The sequence below is a fragment of the Phaenicophaeus curvirostris genome, chromosome 1 (genome assembly GCF_032191515.1).
Source record: "Phaenicophaeus curvirostris isolate KB17595 chromosome 1, BPBGC_Pcur_1.0, whole genome shotgun sequence".
Classification (NCBI taxonomy): Eukaryota; Metazoa; Chordata; class Aves; order Cuculiformes; family Cuculidae; genus Phaenicophaeus; species Phaenicophaeus curvirostris.
Window position 1 is genome coordinate 186,953,212 of NC_091392.1, and position 23,760 is coordinate 186,976,971.

Genomic DNA, 23,760 nt, shown 5'->3' on the forward strand with positions numbered 1-23,760 from the left:
AGCATGGCATGCATGATAACAACAATGTCAAAGCTCAATGAAAACAATAAAGAGGTGGCAGGCAAAGCAGTAGGAAATAGATGAAGAGACTCAAACATCACACATTTGGGTTAATGTGAAAGGAGAAATATGGGTGACCACAGGATGAGTTTATTGTGATGAGAGAACAGATGAAAAACGAATGGTCAAAATATTTCTTGTAGCAATCAAGGTAGCTGTTTTCACCTTGTTTAAAGACACTGTGCCGCTTCCACCTGTTTCCTCTATGTGTGACATGAGTATCTCCAGTTTGGCTTTTCACCGTGATAGGTTGATAGGTTGTTTGCTTGTCTGTGGTTATCAAGGTAGCCACAGGTATATTTTTAAACTTGGGAAGAAACCAAACTCTGTGTCTGTATGGTTAAAGTAATGCAGGAAGCCTGTGCTACATTATTCTTCTGGTGACAGAAAAATCATGACAACAGCAGTGTTTTAGTAACGTTTCCGTTGAAGCCTCTCTAAACAGACATTGAGAAACTCAAGTGGTATAATGGAAGAACTTTGTAATGTAAGCCATAATCACAAGACAACTCTTGAAGTTATTTGATTTCCCCACCCAAAGTTTTCATTCTCATTTTGCTGAACAGTTCAGTGACTTCCTACAAACTTGGTCTATTCTTAGGCTTATCTTATAAACAGGTCACAGACACTCTCCTGTCATTCAGCTGCTAAAACCCCTCACTTCTCAGTGTTCCCAACTAAAGCTAACTGCTGTGTATAACTCAGGGCTAATTCTGGTTATTATTATTATTATTAACATGATCAATGTTCATTAGAATGTCAGTCTGTGAATGGTTTGCAATAATGAGGTACAAAGAGCTTGTGTATTCCTTGGTATCAGCACAAACATACTGGGCCTATATTTTCTTCTGTGTGTGCAGGCATGTACTGCTTTATCAACAGCTTTGAAAGTAGGAGTCAGTACTCCTTGTACAGGGGTATGAGGGACACGGAGCTGCAGGAGAGCTGGACAAAGACCCTGGGCACTGAGAATGTGCAGAAAAGTGCTAAGAAGGCAAGTTGAGATGAGAGAGACTAGAAGGTGTTGGCCAAGAAGAAAAGTTGGTAAATCCAAGCGAAGGAGACAGTAGACAGAAGGGCAGTTTAGTACAGGGAAAAGTTAAGAGGCAGTAGAACGAAAACCCTTTGGTTTTGAGAAATAATCTTCTAGAGCCACACTCTCGAGGACCTGAAATGGAACAGAAGGTCCCATCTCCTTTCTGCTAGCATATATTGAAGTCTCACTGAAAATAATAGGTACCATGGAAGCTGGGTCTGTGTCACAGTGCATGACTCCATGTGTATGAAGAATAGTAATGCATGAAGTTGTGGTTTATCATGTATGTGTATGTCTCTGTGTGTGTATGGCCTTGTTTTCTACCGTATTGTGTACTTTACTCATACTGGATTTTAGCCGTCCCATTCCTTGTGCATGACAAAGCCACTTGCCTTCAGGGCAAATAGAAAGTAATGACCCTGTAACAAGGTGGTGCAAGACGAAACGTAGGCTCATTCTTGTCCATCTCTGGTTTGGCGATCAAGGATGTGTCAGCCTGGCGTGTGCTTACTGTGAGTAGTGAGTAGACTGTGAACATCCAACATAAAAGTGGAGTGCAAGATAGTCAGTCCTTCTTAGATATAAATTGTGAAAAATAGGATGGGTCCATCGGTCCTGCATCTTCTACACCAAGCCCTAAACCTGTAGCTCTCTTCTGCGTCCCCTCATCACTCATAAGACAAGGAAGCATGTTGTGTCTGTTCTCAGTCCCTCCATGTGCCAGCTGTCTGGCCAGTACAGCTGTGCCGACTGGCTATCTGGAAGCCAAAGCAGAAAAGAAAGCTAGATCACTACAACAAGGCTCATTTTGATCATTTCATTTTGATCTTTCTCCTCTACCCAACAGCTGGTTTTCATGAAATGCATCAGATCTTATGAGTTTTGAGTTGTCTATCAATTTTGGCTGAAATTGGGGAATAGGTTAAAAAAATTGCTGAGGGTGTGGGGAGGAAAGGATACTGGCAGACAGATGGACAGACAGACAGTGTGATCTTCCTAGGAAGCCAGGCTAAAGATAGCAGCGGGAGTGTAGTTTGCCTCTCTTTCAGCACATTGTAACTTCTCCTGGGGCCTTCCTTAGTGCTACTAGCATCGCTGTCAACACTTTTAAGCAGATCACTGGGAGGTGCCAGCTGAGCCTAGCCCTTGGTGAGATTAAAACCAGCAGAACTTGGCAGTTGCCTCTGCTGAGCTGCAGCTCCCTCCAGCTCCTGAAATTGATCCCCTCCCTTGGTACGCAAGGGCAGCGTCAATCAAGTGCTGCCTCACTCTATGAATGGTCGCAGGGAGGAGGGTAGTGGGTGCCCCTAGTGTAGTTTTCTGTAGTGTGATCTCCTCAATTGTCAGCCACCTGTGTTCAGTCTCATGGCCTTTTCTAGCTGGACAACATGCGATGCAGAGTGAAACCACAGCTCTGCTTGCTAAACAGCAGCAACTTGCCTGTCTGACGCAGAAAGGTGTTTCCTGAGTGTGTTCATGTCCCGCTGTTGAAGATATTTTGGTGTTTCTTCTGTGGCGATCCTGAAGGTGAAGTGTGTTGTCCAGATGTTGTGCACTGATGCTCCTCACCAACATGTGAGGCATGCAGATTATGCCTTTGGCATAAGCCAAACAATCCAATGGTTTGCTGCCAATATTTTAACATTTGTCTTCCTAAGATAACATTCCTTTAGCCAATAAAGCCGAGGGGGTAAGAAGAGAGTATTTCCATTTCTTTCTCATTTTTTTAAACAAATACATTTTCTTAAAAGCATAACTAGGAGGAAAATAACAATATTTGACAGACTTGCGCTAATGTGGTCAATGCTGAAAGGACAGTATTTTGTTTTTTAAATGTATGGGCTGTTGAAAGAACTTAGCACAGCAATCTCTGGATGTAGCATGTTTATGCCTGTGTCTGCCAAAGCCTTCTAGGAGTCAGGAAAGAGTCATCAGCCCTTTCATGAATCCTTGTCTTGCTTCCCTGCCATCAGCTGGAACAGTGGGAATGCTCTATCTAAGCTACTTTGAGACAAGAGAAATTCAAGCAGACCCTTTACAGGAAAGACTGAGCCACTTTGACTCCAAGCATAATGGTCATGCCAGTTGCTTTGCACCCTCTTCCCCCCACCCTCCCCTGCCTTTTCCTCATTAGTTTCCAGTGTGGACAACCCTGTAAATTCATTTTCAGTCTGTCAGAATTTCTGCTTTGTGCCTCTTTTATTTGGCAGCAGCAGCAGTATGGGATTTGATTTGAGATGAGCCTGTGGCATAGTGCACTAAGATGGTGGGTGCAGAAAGGAGGAATAAAGGGTCAAAGCTTTGGTAGTGAATGGAGTTTGTAGGTAGATGATGTTCAAGATGCCAAACATGCCAGGAAGGATTTGCCCCATTTTGTCTGATCGTGGCAACTGGATTCAGACTTTCTGTACATAATGTGGTTGCAAATCCAGAGCCTGAAACTCAAAGCCAGACGATACAAAACTAGGATAACTTTCTCTCTTGCTCCTTTTGCAGCAATAGCGAATAGGAACCATGTGAAGCAGATTGATCTCAAACAGCCATAATTGCTCAATAACCAACAACATGCCAGGATTAGTTTTGTACACAGTGCATTTCTGGTTGGTTTTGGCTGGCATCCATAATGCAGAACACAGACTGCACCACTGGAGGGCTCACAAACTATTTAGAGACATGTTATCTTATCCTTATGACTAATTTATATGCTGAAAGATTTATGCAGAAACATGTTGTCTCTAAAGTACTCTATTCTGTTGCAAAATCAGTCTTGCTTTTTCCTAGACACTGGCTTTCTCTGCCTTAGTTGAGTAAACATACCAGTAACTACTCTGTGGCATGGAAGCCTGTGTTCATAACATTTATCTCCCATTACGCTCCAAAAGACATTGGTTGCATGAAAGTTGCCTTTTGGGAGTGATACTTGCCGTGTGCTGGAGGAGCATTTGGGACAGTGCTGGTTGGTCAAAGCCTAAACAATGCTGGCAAAAAGCTTTCTGTTTAAATTACTGAGTTTCAGTGCTGAGAAACATTCTAAAGTCATTCAATGTGCAAAGAAAGGCACGATCTACAAGCACTCCAGTCAGTAACTGCAGTCATAATGCTTAAGTGTAACTGTATGCTCAATCCTCAGTATATTAAAAATAACAATCATATCATAGTGAGCTGGAGTAGTAAAACTCAGGTAGAGTTCACAGTTTTTTTCATTATGAATTGATACTTGGTAATGTCAAGACAAAATATTTGTTCTGTATCAAGAACAAAAAATTTCCAAACCATCAGAGTAATTGTGGAAGGAATAAATGACATGTACTTTTCAAGCTCATAAATGCTCCAGTTCTGGGTGCAGTAAGGTAAAGACAGGTGTTCTGGAGTCAGACAGTAAGATCTTCACTCTCCTTCACTGTGCATTTTTGGTTACTGTTCCTACCTGAACAAAATTTCTATGAGGTTATACCAACTAATGCAAAAAAGGCTATTTTTGTTGTGGAAAATCTGGAATGGCAGAAGCAGTTTTTAACCACCCACATTAGCTGATGCTATGGGACTTCCTTCTATTTTGAGTTAATGTTGATAAAATAGCTGCAGGAACCCTGCTGCTGGGCCCTGTGTCCACACTTTATGAAATTATGTTTAAAAACTGGAAGGAATTCAAAGAGAATGACAAAATATAGGCAGGGCTGGACCCGTGCTTTATAATTAGGAATTTGTAGAGGTCAGCCTACTGAGTTTAGCAAAACAGGATTATTTTATTTCAAGGGCTGTAATTATCTGTTTGGCATTACTGAGCCTCTTTCATCTCACGGAAGAGCCAAAAAGGTAGGTTAAAAAATTCTAGCTAGAAATGAGCTGCAGTTTGTTAGCAGACAGGTAGCTGACCATTGAGACAGGTCGTGTTAGCAGTAGTCTTGAATTGGCCATAGGACAGTTTGCTAAAACAAATAAGGCAAAATCAAACAACTCAAATCCACTGTGTTTGCTCAACTGGTAGGAAAAGTAGTAGACCCTTTCCGCTAAAGAACGCTTTGGGAAACCAGAAGATCTGTATTTTTTAGGGTTTCAGCAGGGAGTTTGGGGATAGCCATGAAATCTCGGAGTAGGAGACATAGAAGCAGTGCAAATGTTCAGCCAGTTTTTATGTAGAAATGTAGGTAACTGGTTTTTATTTATTACTGACTCACCCTCTTGTACTTGTTTCTGGACTCCAGAAATCAGGCAGACTTAAAAGAATGTATTAATTGCACAAAAATTATTTTGAAGCTTTTTAGAAAAGCCAAATGATTCCAAACAACAGGATTATGCGGCCACACAGTTTCCTTTCGTCACTGTCCCAACTCTGCCTGTAACTCCAGCCAACACATGTTTTACAGAAGAAGTAAAATGGAGTCAGAAAATTAAGCTATTAAGTTGTATCTGAGAACACCTCCCACTGCTGAGCTCCTTGTGCATACCCCAAGTGTCAGCTCTATATCAGAGCACGTTTTAGTTGTTTCTGCAAAAATTTCTTCTTTCACTTAGTGCCCAGGCCATTAGACCATGTCTTCCCAACACTGTGAAGTATAAATCTTATTATTATAGTATGGTTTGTTTTTCTAAAGGCACATCAAATGTTATTGGTTCCTGGCTGTCTCATCTTGCGAGTCATGTAACTGTGAAAATATGTAGTATGTTGAACATCTGAAGATGGTGATAAAATACAACGTAAAGAAACCCAACGTATAATATTAAGTACAAGAAGGGGAAATATTCCAAAAGAGGATGAGTAAACGTCTCTTTTGCCCCTGCCATTTCTCACCTGACACTTGCTTGAGAAAATGAAAGAGAAATCAAATGCGTTTAGTGCCAAATAGAGCTAATTTTTTCCCAGCATTATCCAAATGCCTGAGGCATTCCCCACCTATTCCCTTTGCAGTCTGGCTGCCCTACCCACTGCTCATCTCCTCAGGTGAACCACATTGTGTGATGCTTTGTGTTTTGTATATTATCATTACATCAGCAGCAATTTTGGTTATGATGGCTCTGATAGCATAAGGGTCTCCCAAGGAGCTTGTTTCCTGTTATTCTTCCACCTTCTCCAAAACTGTATATGGTGACATCTACTTTAAACAGCTCCAGTGGTGCCCATCACTGGATGAAGGGAGAGACTGAATCATGAGACTGTCAACAGTGACTTAGGAAAAAGAGAAGGGAGGTTTTAACCAAGTTCCTGATCCAACAAGAGCTAAACCTCTTTTTTCTTTCTTTTGCAGACCGCTAGCACTCTTGTTGTAGCTGAAGCGAAATCTTCCGGAATTTACAGTTGTGTGGCATCCAATAAAGTAGGAAAAGCCGAAAGAAATGTGAGCTTTATTGTAACAGGTAAGATCTAGCTCTGAGTAGAGCCAAATGTGTTTCCTGGTCGTAGGTTTATAACTGTTAGACTGTTGTGGCTTTTTCACATACCACAGTTTGAGAATTGTTGGAATGTGTGCAGCTGCAAATTCATACCATGCTTTTGGGTGATCCTGGAAGGGTTTTTCACATCAACTGGTCTGGATTTCTAAGGACACCAAGTTTGGTGAATGACTCATCCCTCCATCAAGTATCCCACCATGACACAAATTGCTCACATATATGGTGACCTGTGATTCCCCCTTTTAAATCACCTAGTCTATGGTATCATTACATTTGTGGAATTTTGCTGTATTTTTACACATGAGTTAGCCACGGCGTCTAAAGCCTCATCTTGCTGCCAACCAGGAGATCTCACAACGTAGTGTGCAGAGCAGATCTGCAGGCAGCATGGTGCCAGAAGCTGGGGGACCAGGGCAGCCTCTCACAGCTCTCAGGGTCTGTGACAATTTGTAGGCAGAAGAGTGACAGAGTATAAACTAGAGGTTTTTTCCCTCTTCCAAGAAAGACAACCTTGGACGTCATTTGGGCCGTGACACTAAAAAGCTACGTTATGTTAGCTGTGCATATGTTTCCAGTTACTTTTACAGTACTAAATGTATCCAAGTTTTTGCAGGTTCAAAAACAAATGATTAAATAGTTGATTTCAGAAATTACTGAAAAAACCTCAATGACTTTTTGCGAATAACTGCAACATGATTCAGTCTGCAGATGCCATAAGAAAGGATTTGTTTTCTGGTGAAAAATGATATTTTGGTTTAGTTGACAAAGTGGTAATTCATAGAGAACTTAGGCTGATGACAACTTTCACTGTCGGTCATTAAAGACATGCAATTTATTCCAAAATATGAGAAAAGACAAGAAGGTTAAAATATTATGATACTTTAATCCCAAATCTTAATCTTGAAGCTGAAACGGAAAAATAATTTTAATATATGCTGATAATTTTTGTTGTTTCTCTTATTTGTTTTTGTTGTCAGTCTCTTGCTTATTGTTCTGATGAGTGATTTTAGTGAAACTCACTACTGCACTGAGAGATATCTAAAGAGTAGACACACACTCACTAGGTTTGGTTAAAAAAACGAAAGAAAACTTCTTTGAAAAATGTTCCCTCTCCTGATTTTGTGGACCAAAATTTATATTTTTTAAATATTCTGAATAGCTGTAGTAATACAATTCCACATTTAGAAAGTGTCAGTTATCTATAAATATAGAAAACTATTAACAATCATGAGAAATGGTTACTGAAAAAAGCACAGATAAGTGACACATAGGCAGGTTGCTTGTTAAAATACAGAAACAAGAACATCATCTCAATGTTCTATTAATGGATGTGATGAGAACATTTGCCACTTTGAAGATGACTGCTGTCCCAGCTCTCAAATCACAGTTTTGCTTTCGTCCCTATCCTTATATTGTGTCTGTTTGGACAGAAAGCTAAACAATGACGCTTAGTTCTCTGTACATTAACATGCCAATGGAGCTGTATTCTCATTTTTCTGTCGGGACTTCACATGTAACGTTGAGCAGTCACTGAGAGTTATTCACTGAGGCCATTGCTCTTTTAATATGCAAGGTGATGGATTTGGCCTTTTCTAGCTCTTACTCCTCAGTCTTCGAAATGTCACACAGAAGATCCTGAAACCAAATTATGCTGAAGTTTGATGGGCCCCATTTGCTGTACCCAAATCTCCCTTTCAAACTTTTGATGATGGTTTTGGATATTTTAGATCTGTCACATGAAGTTTTTCCTTCTTAGTTTCCTTTCTTAGATCTTGACCAAGGATAGAAGGAAATCCTTCTCCTTGATACTAAAGCTTGCATGAGAACATGCAGAATGTTACGGCTTTCCTTTGAAGACTCTTGTATTGGCTGCTGTTCAGAAAGAGGAGTGGCAGCTTTATTACAGCTTAGAAATTCTTAAAATCTTGTCTGCTGGAAAACTTTCTATATAAGGTGGTGAAGTTGAAAGGCATTTGTCCTTTGAGTTCCTGGAGCTGGCACTTCAATTGCATGACATGAAAAGTCCTGATCATCCACTGATGCTCAGTGGCACTGATAGAAGGCAATTTGTTTGAACAATTCTGCTGTTTTGTGCTTACAAAAATCAAGTTAAGCTCATTCTTCTAGTTAGTGCACATAGCACATCAGTTTGGCTCATGTGGTATGATAATTCTCCAGCAGGCTGAGACCATTCTGCTGTGGCTGGTAACAGCCTGTGTTTCACACCAGTGAAGCAAATGCATCCAGCATTTTTCCAGAAATGCATAGAGGGAATAAAGAAAAGAGCACCCTAAATGCTGATGGATGTGAACGGGACACTGCAAAGTGTCTTTGACTCATCCTTCTGATGAGTCAAAAAATAATATCATATCTCAAGTGCAGCCTGCGGCTAGTTTTATCTTATGGTGCTGGGTCTGCCGGCACCATATGAAGCTACCCTGAGCCACACAAAAGCAAATGTAGCAAGTGTCTAAGCAGGAGAAGGCGATCCTTTGTAGGAAGAGAAGCTGCTGCTCTCTGTAAAAAGAACAAGCCAGAAAAGACTCCAAAGAGTAGACAGAGACAAAGCCTGTCCTGAACAGGAAAAATACCTTTCTTTGGAGGCAGTCTCCTTCAGGCCTTGTCCTGAGTATTAGAAAATGCGCGTATTCCAATAAAGCAGCTGTGGTGCTGTGAGAAGTCTGTTTTTTGTAGGCAGAAACCATTTGGAATGTGGTGGGAAGGCAGAGTTTGTCCCAGCAACCTTAGTTTGGCAGTGGCACATTGCACCCTGTCAGGGAGAGGTACATCCCAGGAAGTTATAGCAGAGAGGATCCAGTAAGAACAAGCTCTTTCTTAAGTTATTGCAAATCTCATTACTTCTGGGCTTGAAGTGCAACTTTCATGTGTGTTTCTGGAAAGTTGAGAGTGAGCCTTACAGAAAAGCATTGTGGAAAGGTGATCTCTGACAGCTCTCCTGCTTGCTAGTGCAGAAAGCCTCTGTAACAACACCTTTATGCCCAATTTGTCTGTGGCAGCCCCCTTCCCTCCAGCCTGCCCCTTTCCCTACATTTTGGGCTGTTTTGCTGGCACACAGCAGGCCCATGGGTGTGTTTGCAATTACAGAGGGTGAAACAGGAACAGCTCTGCCTTATCTCCCTGGTTTCCCAATGTCACTAAGCGCATTTTATTTTGAGATTCCTGATGGTGCTTGGCAAAGATAAACAAAATCTTCCATCAGGAAACCTGGGAGCTATTTCCACAGGAAGCTTCAAATCACTAAAGTAAATAAAACCCTTTTACATTATTCCCAGCCATGTTATTTAGCTAGCCTGAGTCTGTAACAATTGGTAAGAGGTGTCATGTATTATGGGTCTCATAGCCTTTAAACAAATTATTCACTTGGAATCCTGAGTGTTTTGCTTTTGCCACTAGATTTATTCAGAAAATAGTCTTTCTTCACAGAATACACATCTAGGAAGAACTTCAGACCTGGCAATGTGGAAGTAGTTGCAATTATATTATTCTGTTGGCACGCTATCTTTTTACGTTAAAAATAGTTCATTTTCCTCAGTCCCAGGGATCCTCAGTTTCATGTTAAGAGTTTTGCTTGGCTCTTCCTGGCTTTTGCTGAGTACTGACATCTGTGAAAGCCAAAAATGAGCAGTATTTCAGAACCATGCCTTGGCTTTCCCAACACTTATCAGAACAAATTGGGATGTACATGAGTAAGACAAAGCAATTTCTTTGATCCAAATACTTATCAATAATCAAAATTTTGCCCCCTTGACTGATTTTATAGTGTGTCTGGATTCAATGCTTTTTACTAAGTCAAGCATAATAGTCATTTCATCTAACTTAAGCCTGAGCTGATCATGTAGAGTCATTTCATAATTAAGTATGAGGGATCAGGATCTCTGGAATTTGACTCATCTTAAGAAAATGGGCTGCGTTGCTCTTTGGAGATGCTTTTGTCACTCCATGGCCTATAAAATTTTGTCCATACACAGAACGACTATATTCAAGTATATGTCTATGTTTTGATGACTTAGGCTAAATATTCTGTACCTCTCTGTAGGGAGAAGTTTCATCTTTGCCCAGGGAGGTGGTTGAGTCACCCTTCCTGGAGGTATTTAAAAGACGGGTAGACGAGGTGCTCAGAGACGTGATTTAGTGGCAGATAGGAATGGTTGGACTTGATGATCCAAGAGGTCTTTTCCAACCTGGCGATTCTATGATTCTATGATCTTAGTAGCACTCCCAGTCAACATGTTCTTAACTGAGGCCAAAGTTTGGCACCATGCACCCTTAAATATCAAAAAGGATGTTGGTGATAGTCACTCATAAACTAAATTTAGTTTTTCTTGCGGTTTGCTGGACAGAGGCAAAAAAGGTATTGTAGGGAAACATAAGAATAAAAAGGTCAACATACAGGATATAATATCCAATCTAATATCTTAGTGTCACTGCCCCCATTAGGTTTGTCTTTGGACTACACACCTGGGTTACAGCTTGTGACAGGTGCACACTTTGCTCTCACTGCAAGGGCACAATTTGTTCAACCAACAGAAACCAGACTTCTCCTTGGAAAGCATCTGTCAGAGGAAATTTCAATCCAGGACTTACAGGAGCTCATTTACCCTGTTTAACACTAGGGGCTAAGTGTCGAAAAGAGGATATTAAAGGGAACCACTAATGACAGACTTTCAACAGCAGAACTTTGTCTGAAAGGCAGAGGTGAGCAGGTCATATTCATTGTCCCCCTAGAGAAGCAAAGCAGATCAGTTTGCCTTGTGGGGAATTAGGGTTAAGCTTTCTGATGGATTGTTCAACAAGTGAAAGAGATTATTGAAAGGAGGTGTGAGATATTGTTCACTGGAGATCTTTACATGTTCCTGCTGCTGGGACATTAGCCCCACAGAAATATTGGTAAGCATGGAACTGAATGAAAGTCGGCATAGAGCTGTTCATGCTCTAAGAGACAAGAAAAGAAGGCATATTTCTCCCTTATGAAAGACAAACCCATTCTTATGATTTTGAGTCAAGTTCACAGCCAAATGCTGTAGCAATTAGCAGAGAAAGAACAATTGAAAATCGCCAAAGTCAATGTCACTTGACTGAGAAGAAGGAAATGACTTTATCAGAAAATTGGCTACAAATAAATGAAGAGTGGTTGCATTCTAGGAGTAAAACTTGGAAGTGCTTTCTCTCAGGAACTTATTTCTGCTTTCACTGAGGTCAATGGCATAACTCTCCTCCACTGGAGGGATGAGGCCCAGGTGGAGGCAGCTGAGAGGCATTAAGTGTCGCTGTGGCTCTGCGCTACTCCCCAGCTGGAGTAACATTAGAATGAACTGCAAGCATGACTTTATCAAGTATGACTTTTTCAAGTATGACTTTTTACCTTGTCAGCTAAATTATTCCTGCCTGAACTATCTGCTTTGAAAAATCCTTATGAAAACTTAAGTCATGTTTACATTTAGCAAATGTAGGTGCGATGAGCCTTAATTGCTCTCAGGTGGAAGTACCATTCATCTATATTTTATGCCAAGCAATCAGAATAGAGTGATCTTCATCCTAGTGCTGCCTGCACACAGCTGGCCACCCAGGCCAGCAGGACCTGTTTCTACTTTCCTCTTAGGTGGCTAACACGCTTTAAATGTGTGGAGGTTAAATACCTCTATTTGAAGGGAAATCTCAGATGTCTAATCACAGATTCAGTAATTTTTCAGGATTTAAAGCGTTTTTTAAGAAATAGACAGATTTGTCTAAGTACTCATGAATAGCAAGAAAACAATATAACCAAGTGTGACAAGCTGCAAAATTATTCTACTGTCCTCTTGAGGTTAATTTTCTCTTATGCTGTTCACAAGCTGGAGCTAAGATCAGAATTTTCCTCCTTTTTCATAGTTCCACTGTGCTGTCTTTAAATAATTCGGCCTTTTTTTGGTATCTTGCCCTAGTCTGTCTTAACTTGGCATAACATTTGTACAAACTCATTGCTTCCAAGAGTGACTTCAGTTTAAACCAACTGATGTCTGAGCCCAAGTATCTCATAGCTCGAAGTCAAATCATAAGAATAGCTAGAGCCTAGTATAAGAAAGGAAAGATTAGAGACTTCAGCAGGAAGACAATTGCTTTGATTAGTTCAAAGGCTTCCTGATAAAGGGGAAAATATACTCCATGTTAATTCTGGCTCATTCATTTTGTATAAACTAAAAAGTGTTCTTGATTTTTGACAGATGTGCCAAGCGGATTCCACGTTAGTTTGGCAAAAATGCCCATTGAAGGAGAGAATTTGGTATTGTCCTGTTCAGCCAACAAGTTCCTGTACAAAGACATTGCTTGGATTTTACCGAGGACAGTCAACAATCAAACGAAAGCAAAAAGATCTCTCAACAAGGAGTACTCTATCACCCTCACTCTGACCATCAAGAACGTTTCCCTGGCACATTCAGGCACCTATGCCTGCCGAGCAAGGAACATATACACGGGGAAAGAAGTGCTTCAAAAGAAAGACGTTACAATCAGAGGTGAGCACTGCAACAAAAAGGCTGTTTACTCTCGGATCCTCAAATATAAAAGCACAAGAAATGATTGTACAACACAAAGCAATGTAAAACATTAAAGGACTCATTAAACAGTAACAGGTGTCTCATATCATCTTGATTTTTTATTGCTGTTGCTACCTTTCAGGCCCTGAGGTGATGCACATTTCCCCATGGGCTGGACGTAGGAGGAATAGCAAACAAAATTGTAACGCATGAGCTTCCAGTTGAGTTCAGACGGGTGTTTTCTGCTTTGACAAGGCACGTGGAAGCTGGGGTTTGGAAGATCCCCTGTGCTACCTTTTGCATGTTGTTATTTTTTTCTCTTGCTGTCTCCTACTGAGCAATAAGGAAAACTTTGGATCAATCTTTTCTTCCACTTTGATATCGGCCTCGTCAAAAGTATCAAAGCTGAATAAACTGATTAACTTTAAAAACTGCTGATTTCAGTCAACAATGGACATTTAATAAGTTAACTTTAATGTGCAGAATGAGCACAATTCAGTTTGAGATTGACTGGACTATATATTTTTTATTTTAATCTGATCTTGATGGACTTATTACCTGCTGAGCAAGTTCTAATGCTTATTTATTTGAAATTATTTTCTACACTAAAGTACATTAATCTTAAAAAGTATCTTCTAAAGGAAGTATGCAGGGAAGAAATAAAAATGTTGATATAATGCACAGGCCTGTCATATCATTTATAATAATGGTGATTTTAGAACTGACAGACGTGAACCATGTTTCTCAAAATAAATCCAGGTAGACTTCCAGTTGCTGTGTTGGTCAATTTTTACAGTCAGTTCTGCACTAATGTAAAAAGCTACTGAGGAAAGTGTGAGTATTGCTCCTGGCCTGAAGATACAGGAATTTGTGATGTAATTATTTTATTAAATGAGAAATAGTACACTAACACAATTGACAAGGTTGCAGCCAGCACAGTGAGTTGTTTAATACATTTTTAAAAATACAAATTAAAAATTGAAGCCATTCAAAATATTCATTGATTTTGGTATGCAAATGACAATTGGATTTATTATGGGGATTAAGAACCAGCCAAACTGCTGAAGGAGAATTAAAGACAACCTAAAACTTCCTTGTGAGCATTTCCCCTTTTTTTCCTTTGTCATGATTTTACTATGAGATGTTTCTGTGTATTATAAATTCTGTATAAGGAAGAAGTTACTATTTTTAATAGATCTGATGATAACTTTATTTTTTTACAATACATAGCTTTTATTATTTTGGTTACACTTATGATTGATCATTTATATAGCATTTACATAAGCCATAACTAAACAGATCATAGTGACCAAAATAGCTAGAGCAAAGGAACAAAGTGGCTGTACTTTTAAAATAGAGGGTGACAACACGACAGTTTCTTGTGCTTGGGAACTCACCAGACTATTTCCTCCTTTAGGTATGGAGACTGTGTCCCACGGCTAAACTTGTCTTTCACGTGGGAATTGCTTTTGTCAAGTGTGAAAGGGTAAACAATAGCATTTCCCCATAATGCCAGTTTCATGGAGCCTAAAATGCTTAGAAAACAATTGATAACCTGGAAGTTGTCACAGTAAAGAAAAGAATAATCATTTATATCTTGAAATGTCACCTATGGCCTGCTTGTATACAGTAGCTCTTTTGTTCATTATTAGTGTGATGGCTTCCAAAAACAATGTGTTCTTGCAAAAGGACCTGGGTCTCTTTTTCTAAAATATGCCTAAAAACCAAGCAAAATCATTGGTGACTGCTTAAAAATGAGACAAGTGCACTCTTTAGCATTTGCAAGTCTTCAAAAGAATTACAAAAGAGAAGCCCCCTTTTTAGGAGGCTATTGTGTGAGAAGACATTTGATGGTAAAGTAGGCGGTAATGCCAGGATGTAACAAATTTTCCATGGCCTTGAAAGCTGGAGTGTGATGACTTGTAGCAGTCAGTTGCCAGGCAATATGAGTTTGGGTCAAAAAAAGAGAGATGTGGCAATTAGACTGTTCCTTCATGAAATGGTTTTGAATTTTGATTGCGTGTATCGCTGCTGGGTGGATGTCCTGCCAGACTGGTCTTGATCAGCACTAGGAAGGCCACACTGTGCAAGGATGTTGTAACATCCTGATGTGGCTGCCCATGTTGGGAGGCACAGAGAAACCTCACTGGAAATATTTGAGGAAAGCAGTTCTCGGGGGTCAGATAAAAATTGCTGATGTCACTTTTGATGTCCTCAGATAACTGGAGAATCTCATCAGTTTGGGGAGTTTCTCTGCCTTCTGTTGTGTAATATATTATTTAGGGAGAAAGGTGTGTATTATATTTCTTTTTTTAAGTGTTAAAATTAAAGCTTGTATTTATATTTTTGTACTGATTAATAAAAATAAGTGAACAGTCTACATAATCATAATATTAGGGGGTGGGGGAAATGGACAGACTGTAACAGTAAACCCCAAAATGAACAAATTGTAATGCTTTCCCCTTGTTTGCTATTGTTTACTTTCCCCCCCTTACCACCCCAGCTTGGCTGAGTGCTCTGACACCAGCCTCCCCTTCTTCCTCTTGTGACCTCCCTGTCGCTCCCCTGGGCCAAGCTCTGCCTACAATGAAGTTCTTGGGGCACTGAGAGCAGAGTTTAACCCAGCGATGCAGCATTTGTGGGCAGTCAGGAAGGGTGGGGATGAGCCCTGGGGGGCTGCTCTGGATGCTGAGCCCTGCTTTGTGCTGGTGGCCAGGGCAGACCCTTAGCTTTGAGGTGAGCAGAGTGGGGTGTTGGAAACTGCCCCCCTTGACTTCACTGCAAAAAATGAATGGGAGAAAATGGGTGGTTTGCAAAAGAGAATAATCCTCAGGTTGACCAAGTCCTTGAAAAATCAGCTGATTGTAGCAGAAAAACTATTGAAAGTATGTGAATGGTAACTTAAGTTTTAAGCAAAAAAGTTTTTCTTAATATGAAAACCCATTTTTAGTGTATGGCTATAAACAATTAAAATTAATCACAAATAACTCACAAAATGTGTGATTTGCCTTTGTTGTGTCATCTTGTCTGCCTTCATTTTGGATGTCTGGGCTGGGGTGTCCATCAGGGATCACTGATAAATATGAACTGTGGAGCTCTTCTCATCATGAATATATGGACATGTTTCAGATGGTGCCTGTTTCTAGACAGATTGTGTTGTGAAAAATGAGAACTGTGCAAAAAGCAAGGCAAGGTATCAATGAAAAAAGCACAGACTTCTTGGCTGCAAGGCAAATATTGCCAACCCTGTAGTTGCATAGGTATTTGATGAAGAATATAGTTTACACTCTCGCTCATGGGAAGAGAGAACATATTGTCTACTATGCTGTAAACAAAATATAGCATTACCTGTGGAAATCACAGACTTGCAGCTCAGAAAAACCCAAACTGGTCTTTGCAGGGTCACAATTATGCTGGAATTCATTTCAAGGGGTAAAGAGCATAGCGAAGACAGCCTGCTTTTAGTACTGTGGGGTTCATGTACATTGCATAAGTTGGTGGTACACAGGTGCTTAATTTTTTCTGGAGAGTTTTTATTTACAGCTGGCAATGGAATGATTGTGAACATGGAAATGTCTGATAGTCAGTTTTTCTGAAAGGATATTGAATAATCTTCCAAGCACACAGTGTCAGATATATGGTTGATATTATACTTGAACTTGGTGTATTGGTATGTTTTGCAGTCCAAAAGAAAATATTTGCAAAGGAGTTTGTTTTGCATCGTTTTGTTTTATTTTAAATTTTGTTATGTGTGTCTTACCATGATAGTAGCTGCTGATCATGGCAGTGTCCTTGAAGGGAAAGACTGCGAATAATCGGTTCTTGCAAGAATTTGATGGAATCTGCAGAGCATCTTCATATTTGAGACAGCTCAGGAGCTCCATGGATTCTCCATCACAGCTTTTAAGGGACCAAAATACCAGAAATTATCATGTGAGAGTTACAAATATGACAGAAGGATGTTGCCATATAATGTGCCTCAATGTTGTAAATGTCTTGATCGTTGTTGGAACAATCTTTGGCTTTACATTAAATGGGGGAAGAAGTGGCAAGGGTTGAAATGAAGATGAGAAAGATTCATTGTTTTACTTCTTTCAAGGATGACTTTAATATGATGTTAATAGAGTGTTGTTGAAACGCCCTTCTGGGAGGCCCTTGAGCAGAAGCAGAAGAGTTTACGTGCTTTCAATATTTATTATCACTGACTGTCATGGAAATGTGTTTTATTACATCGTATGCATGTGGGTTTCAGTAGATCAAACAGCAGTGATGTTGCTATGCTATATGGCCTGCTAGCACCCAGCTTCATCCCCTGACATCAGGGTTTCCAGCGTCTGTGGCTGCCGGAGGACATGGGCACATTTCTCACCAGCGCAGTTATGGCAGGCAGGCTGTGGTGTGGTTTGGCCAGACCTTATTGCGTTCAGCCAAATATGTGAAACACAAAAGTGGAAGAATTTATGAAGACTTTGGGACATGTAACACAAAGCTTTTGTGCTTATGGTTGGTTTCTGGTTTTAGATTGTGTGAACTTACTGAATACAATTTGTAACTGTACTCTTTAAAGTATGTTAATTATAAAAGACACATTTTTAGGTATCGTGGTGTACAGAACTGTGTGGGACTGTCGGTGTTGCAAAGATACTCTGTTATGAGGGTGTCCTAATTTTTAAATACTTCGGTGTCGCAGCTTGTTTCTCCTGATGATGCAAAATCCTGAGCTTTTGTAGGAACTCATTGCTTTTGATAAACAAATGTAGTTGGTAATGGAACTGAGGAAATCTTTTAAACAATATCATTGCTGTGTCTTCATTGGTCATCATAACCTGCTGTTGCTGAGTAATGGGAGTACTCTGTACACACACTGGAACAGCAAGTAAAATGTGTGAACAATGAACTTGGTAGAACAGCCATAGCTGTTTACATCAGTAAAATGCTGGTATGAAAGATAATTAAACCCCCACAGTTACAAGAATGTAAAATGAAGTTGTTGTTTTGTCTTGTAGCTCAAGAGGCACCAGCCCTGCTGCGGCACCTTACGGATCAGACAGTGAATACCAGTAACTCTGCCATGTTGGAGTGCCAGGTCCATGGCATCCCTGAGCCCCAAATAACCTGGTTTAAAAACCATGAGGAAATACAGCAAGAATCAGGTGAGAGCTCTATATACTCCCCCATCTTTTACAGCCTTTTTATTTGCCCCATCTGCCTTAGGTGGCCATTTACAAGGTACCTGGATGTAAGGAAGCAATCTTGCCTAAGCATTACAGGTGGGCAGGCAGCAGCACAGGCAGTCTCCAGGATATTCTGTCTCACTCCAAAACTTAGCCAGTTGGGAGGTGTAGACACAACAGGCCTCTATGGAGTCAGTAGGGAAAGACGAACAATTTCCAGGAAAACATATTTCTCTCAATTTACTATAGAGGGAGCCTAAGGATCAGGTGTCTTGGCCAGCATATAGCTAGGCAAGAGGAAACCAAGCTTGTTTGATGCGTATAGGAATACCGTGAGTAGTCTTTGGTTAGGCATGCAGAGTCTGTTCTTGATTCACAATGTAGTCGCCAGAGTAATTCCATATCTGGAGTCTTCAAATCCAAAATACTCTGCTGGCAGTAGAGTAACTCAGATCTCTCAGAGCAGAAAGGAACAGCTTTCCAGGTGGCATCCAGGTGGCATGCTGCACCTGTGGGAAATCTTTGGGATATATTTACTGATGTATCCAGAATGTTACTTCAAAGATCAACAAGGCTACGTGTCCAATTCTGATGACGCAGAGGTCATGGAAATGTTCCTTGGAGATTTCAGGTGGAGATGAATGATGAGGAGAAAGGCAGAATCTTTCTCATGGGAATTCATCCACATTCAGAACAGATGCACACAATTTACATGTTCAGCAAAAATGTTCAAGGAGTTTTGGTATGTAGGATCTTGAATCTTGAACGTAGTCTTCATAACGATGTTATAGAAAGCTTGTGTTTAAAGTTCTGTCCTGTGTTCTTGGACATTACTATAACATAAATAAAGGCAACAGGGAAAAACTGAGGATTTCTCAAAGTGAGTTATAAGCACTTGCAGACTGCCAACACCAGCACTAAATTTAGTCTAGAGCTGGATTCCATGAAGCTTTACAGTGACCACATGGTTGTAATGCGTGTTACTAGCATTATCTTCTAAAATGAATGTTATACATCTAACACGAGTGTAATGCAACGCATAGGATTAGAAGATAAGAATATGTCTTTAGAGGGTAGGTCAGAGCACTTTAGTTAGGTGCCTGAAATAGATGGTGGGAATATGTTTTGATGGGACAGTAGTTCTGATGGAGCCAAACACACAAGTGTGTACTTGACTGCACATTTCCTGGCTATACAGTGCCGTAAAGGCAGCCCTGTGCCAAATCTGCTCCCTGCCTCTTCCTTGCTTGCTGGAGTGTTGCCCAGGCTGATGTCTGGGCTGACCCAGCTGGAATAAATGAGGTGTTGAAAACTTAAGGTAACTCCTGCATTTTAGGGTACACTTCACAGGACCTGGAGTCTTTCTCCAGTGGGGCCCATTGTCCCACACCACATGGGGAAGTGAGATTTGGAGTGAGTCTGCTGCCCACAAAGCCAGTGTGGACACATGGAACTGGTTCTTGGAAGTGCTCTAAGGCTTGAGCTGCTTCTCATGCAGATCTACACCTGTAAGAGTGGTGGTTGAGTAATCAGACCACCCATTTTCCAAAAGTTGGAGACACGCTGAAGAACTCATTTGGATACAAGTCTAGACACAGTGCTAATCAATGTGCCCAATACCAAGTGCTTCCAAGACCATTCCCTTAAGCTGAGCTTTTTCAGTCACACAAATGCTTTGTAAACACTGATTTCCAAAAGATTCCCAAAACATCCAACTATACTTGGCTTTCCTGCAGAAAACACTGTGCTGTGCACTCTGTGGCTCAGATTCCTTTTGAGAAGACCTTGAAGCAGATACTGTTACACAAGGGCCTGTTTTTGTTTATATCCTGGCTCCCTCTCATTGCAAAATATTTCATTTCACAGGAATAATTTTAGGGCCCGGAAGCCGAATGCTGTTTATTGAAAGAGTAAAAGAGGATGATGAAGGACTTTACCAGTGTATAGCCACCAACTTAAAAGGGTCTGTGGAGAGTGCGGCATATGTCACAGTACAAGGTAAAGCATGACATTAAATGGGAAGGGCAAGCTTGCCAGTGTGATGTTCCCACTCAGGCTGGAAGGGCGGGGGTATGACTTAGGGCTTATGCAGTGATCTCTGAAGGCAGCAATTTGAAGGAAGTCCTAGCAAGGGAAGTGTACCAGGTTGGAAAGGAAGCCTAGCAGGAAATGCTAACTCAGAGTGTGTTTACACTGACCTAAAAAGAAGAATTGCTTCAACCCAACAAAGAACAGGTCAGGGTAGAAGACAAACGTAAATTTAGTATCATCAAAACAAACAAAAAGCACTCCTATCCACTTGTTTTCCCATTCCAGCTTAATTCCAAAGAAATTAGGAGCCTGGGATATTTTCATTTGTTTATTTTCAGTGTAAAGTGAGCTGCCAAGTTGGACTAAGAGATTTTAGCCTAGCATAGCTTTGCATGCATTTTTCAAAGGTACCTGTAAAAACTAAGCATTGTGTAGTTATTTCTGTAACCATTGCTTGAGTTATTCTGCTATTCATTTAAATGGCCAGTGTTGTTCTGCCTTCTGCCAAGCTTGATTCAGGCCTGTGGCTGTGACTTCTGTCAAGTAATCATACATTGTATGAAAATAAGTTTTATTCAGTGACTTCTTGGTTTCATTGAATACCTTTTTGGTTCATATGTTATGAGATAAGAGAAGTAGGTCAACGTTCTCCATATAAGTCTGTAACAAATATGAGCTGGATTTGACATCCGGGGGCATCAGTGAAGGAGGTAGCTAGAAAACTTCCTTCCCTGGTCCACGAGACAGACTACTATCCTCTGATAGTAGTCCAAACTGGTAACGATGATCTAGTAAACAGAAAGTCCAAAGCCATCAAGAAAGACTTCAGGGCCATTGGGAAAATGATGGAGTGCTCTGGGGCTCACATAGTATTCTGCTCCATCCCAAGGCTAAATAGAGAGGAGCAGGAAGTCAGGAAGAAGAATTCGATTAATGCCTGGCTCCGAGCCTGGTGTGAGGAGAGGGGCTTTGGCTTCTTTGATCATGGCTCATGCACCCCCAGGCTGTCTCACTAAGCATGGGACACGTGTGTCTCCTAGGGGGGCTAAAGCCCTTGCTAGAAATCTAGCTAAGCTCATAAACTGAGCTTTAAACTAGATGTGAAGGGGGAGGGGGTTGAGCCCAGGCTAGACAGGAGCGAGCCTGGAGGTGGGACAATGGTGATTCAGAGGGGGTGTGCTGGAGAGGACCACCAGTACATCACCACACAGAAAGTTCGGGAGAACACACCTGGGGGTGCTAAGGGAGATACGGGCACTCTGGAGCTAGGTACTCCAGTTACCAGGCAATTGGGAATGAACTCTGTTCCCTCTAAGAGGGCTGAAGGCTCGGCAGCTCAACTGAAGTGCATTTACACCAATGCACGCAGCATGGGGAATAAGAAGGAAGAGCTGGAAGCTGTCGTAGGGCAAGGAGCCTATGATGTCGTTGCCATCATGGAAACGTGGTGGGGTGACTCATATAACTGGAGTGCAGCTATGGTGGGGTACAAACTCTTCAGGTGGGATAGGAAGGGAAAGAGAGGAGGCGGGGTAGCCCTCTTTGTAAGGGAGGACTTGGACACCATTGAGATGGATTGTGGCGATGAGGAGATTGAGTGCCTGTGGGTTAAAATCATAGGAGCCCACCAGAAGGTAGATTTTGTGATGGGAGTCTGTTACAGACCACCCAGCCAAGGAGAAGCAGCTGATGAGCTCTTCTATAAACAGCTGGGGTTAATCTCTAGATCAATGCCTCTTGTTCTTGTGGGAGACTTCAATCTTTCTGGTATCTGCTGGAAGTGCAATAGAGCAGAAAGGAAGCAGTCTAGGAGGCTCCTGGAGTGCATGGGAGACAACTTCCTTGCACAGCTGGTGAATGAACCAACAAGGGAGGGTGCCCTCCTGGACCTGCTGTTTGTGAACAGAGAAGGCCTTGTGGGGGATGTGGCAGTAGGTGGACACCTAGGACAAAGCGATCATGAGATGATAGGGTTTTCTGTTCTAGGTGAAGTGAAGAGGGTGGTTAGCAGGACAGTAGCATTAAATTTCCAGAGGGCAGACTTTGAACTCTTCAGAAGGCTGGTTGGCAAAGTCTCATGGGAGACAGTAAAAGGGAGACATTAAAGGCAAGGGAGCCCATGAGGGCTGGGAGCTCTTCAAAAAGGAAATCCTAACAGCTCAGGAGAAAGCCATCCTCATGCTCCGGAAAAAAAGCCAGCAGGGGAGAAAACCAGCTTGGTTGAACAGAGAGATCTTGAGTGATATCAAGAAGAAGAGAAATGTTTATGGGCTCTGGAAGAGGGGTCAGGCCTCTTGGGTGGACTACAGGAGGGAAGTGAGATTGTGTAGAGAAAAAACCAGAAGGGCTAAGGCTCAACTAGAAATCAGATTGGAAAAGTCTGTGAAAGATAACAAAAAATCTTTCTATAAATATATAAATAATAAAAGGAGGACTAGGGAGACCATACAGTCCCTATTGGGTGCAGAAGGAACAACGGTGACAGGGGATGAGGCAAAGGCTGAGGTACTTAATGCCTTCTTTGCCTCAGTCTTTAATTGTAAAGAAAGTTGTTCCATCTGTGTACAAACCCAGGAGCTAGAGGAGCAAAATGAGGCTCCCATGATCCAAGAGGAGGTGGTCAGAGCCTTGCTAGCCCGACTAGACACCCACAAGTCTATGGGGCCGGATGGGATTCATCCAAGGGTATTGAAGGAGCTGGCGGATGTGCTGGCCAAACCCCTTTCCATCATCTTCCAACAGTCCTGGAAGACTGGGGAAGTCCCACTGGACTGGAGGCTGGCTGATGTTGTGCCCATCTACAAGAAGGGTCGCAGGGAGGACCCAGGGAACAACAGGCCTGTCAGTCTGACCTCAGTGCCAGGGAAAGTCATGGAGCAGGTGATCTTGAGTGCTATCATGAAGCACATGCAAGAGAACCGGGTGATCAGGCCCAGTCAACATGGGTTCACAAAAGGCAGGTCTTGCCAAACTAAACCTGATCGCCTTCTATGACAAAGTGACTCGGCTGCTGGATGAGGGAAAGGCTGTGGATGTGGTCTTCCTGGACTTCAGTAAAGCCTTTGACACAGTTTCTCACAGCGTTCTGCTTCAGAAACTGTCAGCCTCTGGCCTGGACAGGTGCACACTCTGCTGGGTGGAAAACTGGTTGGATGGCCGGGCCCAGAGAGTGGTGGGAAATGGTGTGAAATCCAGCTGGAGGCCAGTGACAAGTGGGGTTCCCCAGGGCTCAGTGCTGGGTCCAGCCCTGTTCAATGTCTTTATCAATGACCTGGATGAAGGCATCGAGTGCACCCTTAGCAAGTTTGAGGATGACACTAAGCTGGGTGGAAGTGTTGATCTGCTGGAGGGTAGGGAGGCTCTGCAAAGGGATCTGAACAGGCTGGACCGCTGGGCTGAGTCCAATGGCATGAGGTTTAACAAGGCCAAATGCCGGGTCCTGCACTTGGGGCACAACAACCCTATGCAGTGCTACAGACTAGGAGAAGTCTGTCTAGAAAGCTGCCTGGAGGAGAGGGACCTGGGCGTGTTGGTT

At 41.7% G+C, this 23,760-nt stretch overlaps 1 protein-coding gene across 1 annotated transcript in view; it reads left to right on the top strand.

Moving 5' to 3' along the window:
* FLT1 (fms related receptor tyrosine kinase 1) overlaps window positions 1–23,760 on the top strand; it is a 115,602-nt gene that overhangs the window by 54,689 nt on the left and 37,153 nt on the right. The window contains exons 12-15 of the mRNA XM_069882886.1: window positions 6,343–6,451; window positions 12,709–12,999; window positions 18,027–18,173; window positions 20,061–20,192. Coding sequence (XP_069738987.1) covers window positions 6,343–6,451; window positions 12,709–12,999; window positions 18,027–18,173; window positions 20,061–20,192 — 679 coding nt within the window. The remainder of the gene's footprint in view (window positions 1–6,342; window positions 6,452–12,708; window positions 13,000–18,026; window positions 18,174–20,060; window positions 20,193–23,760) is intronic.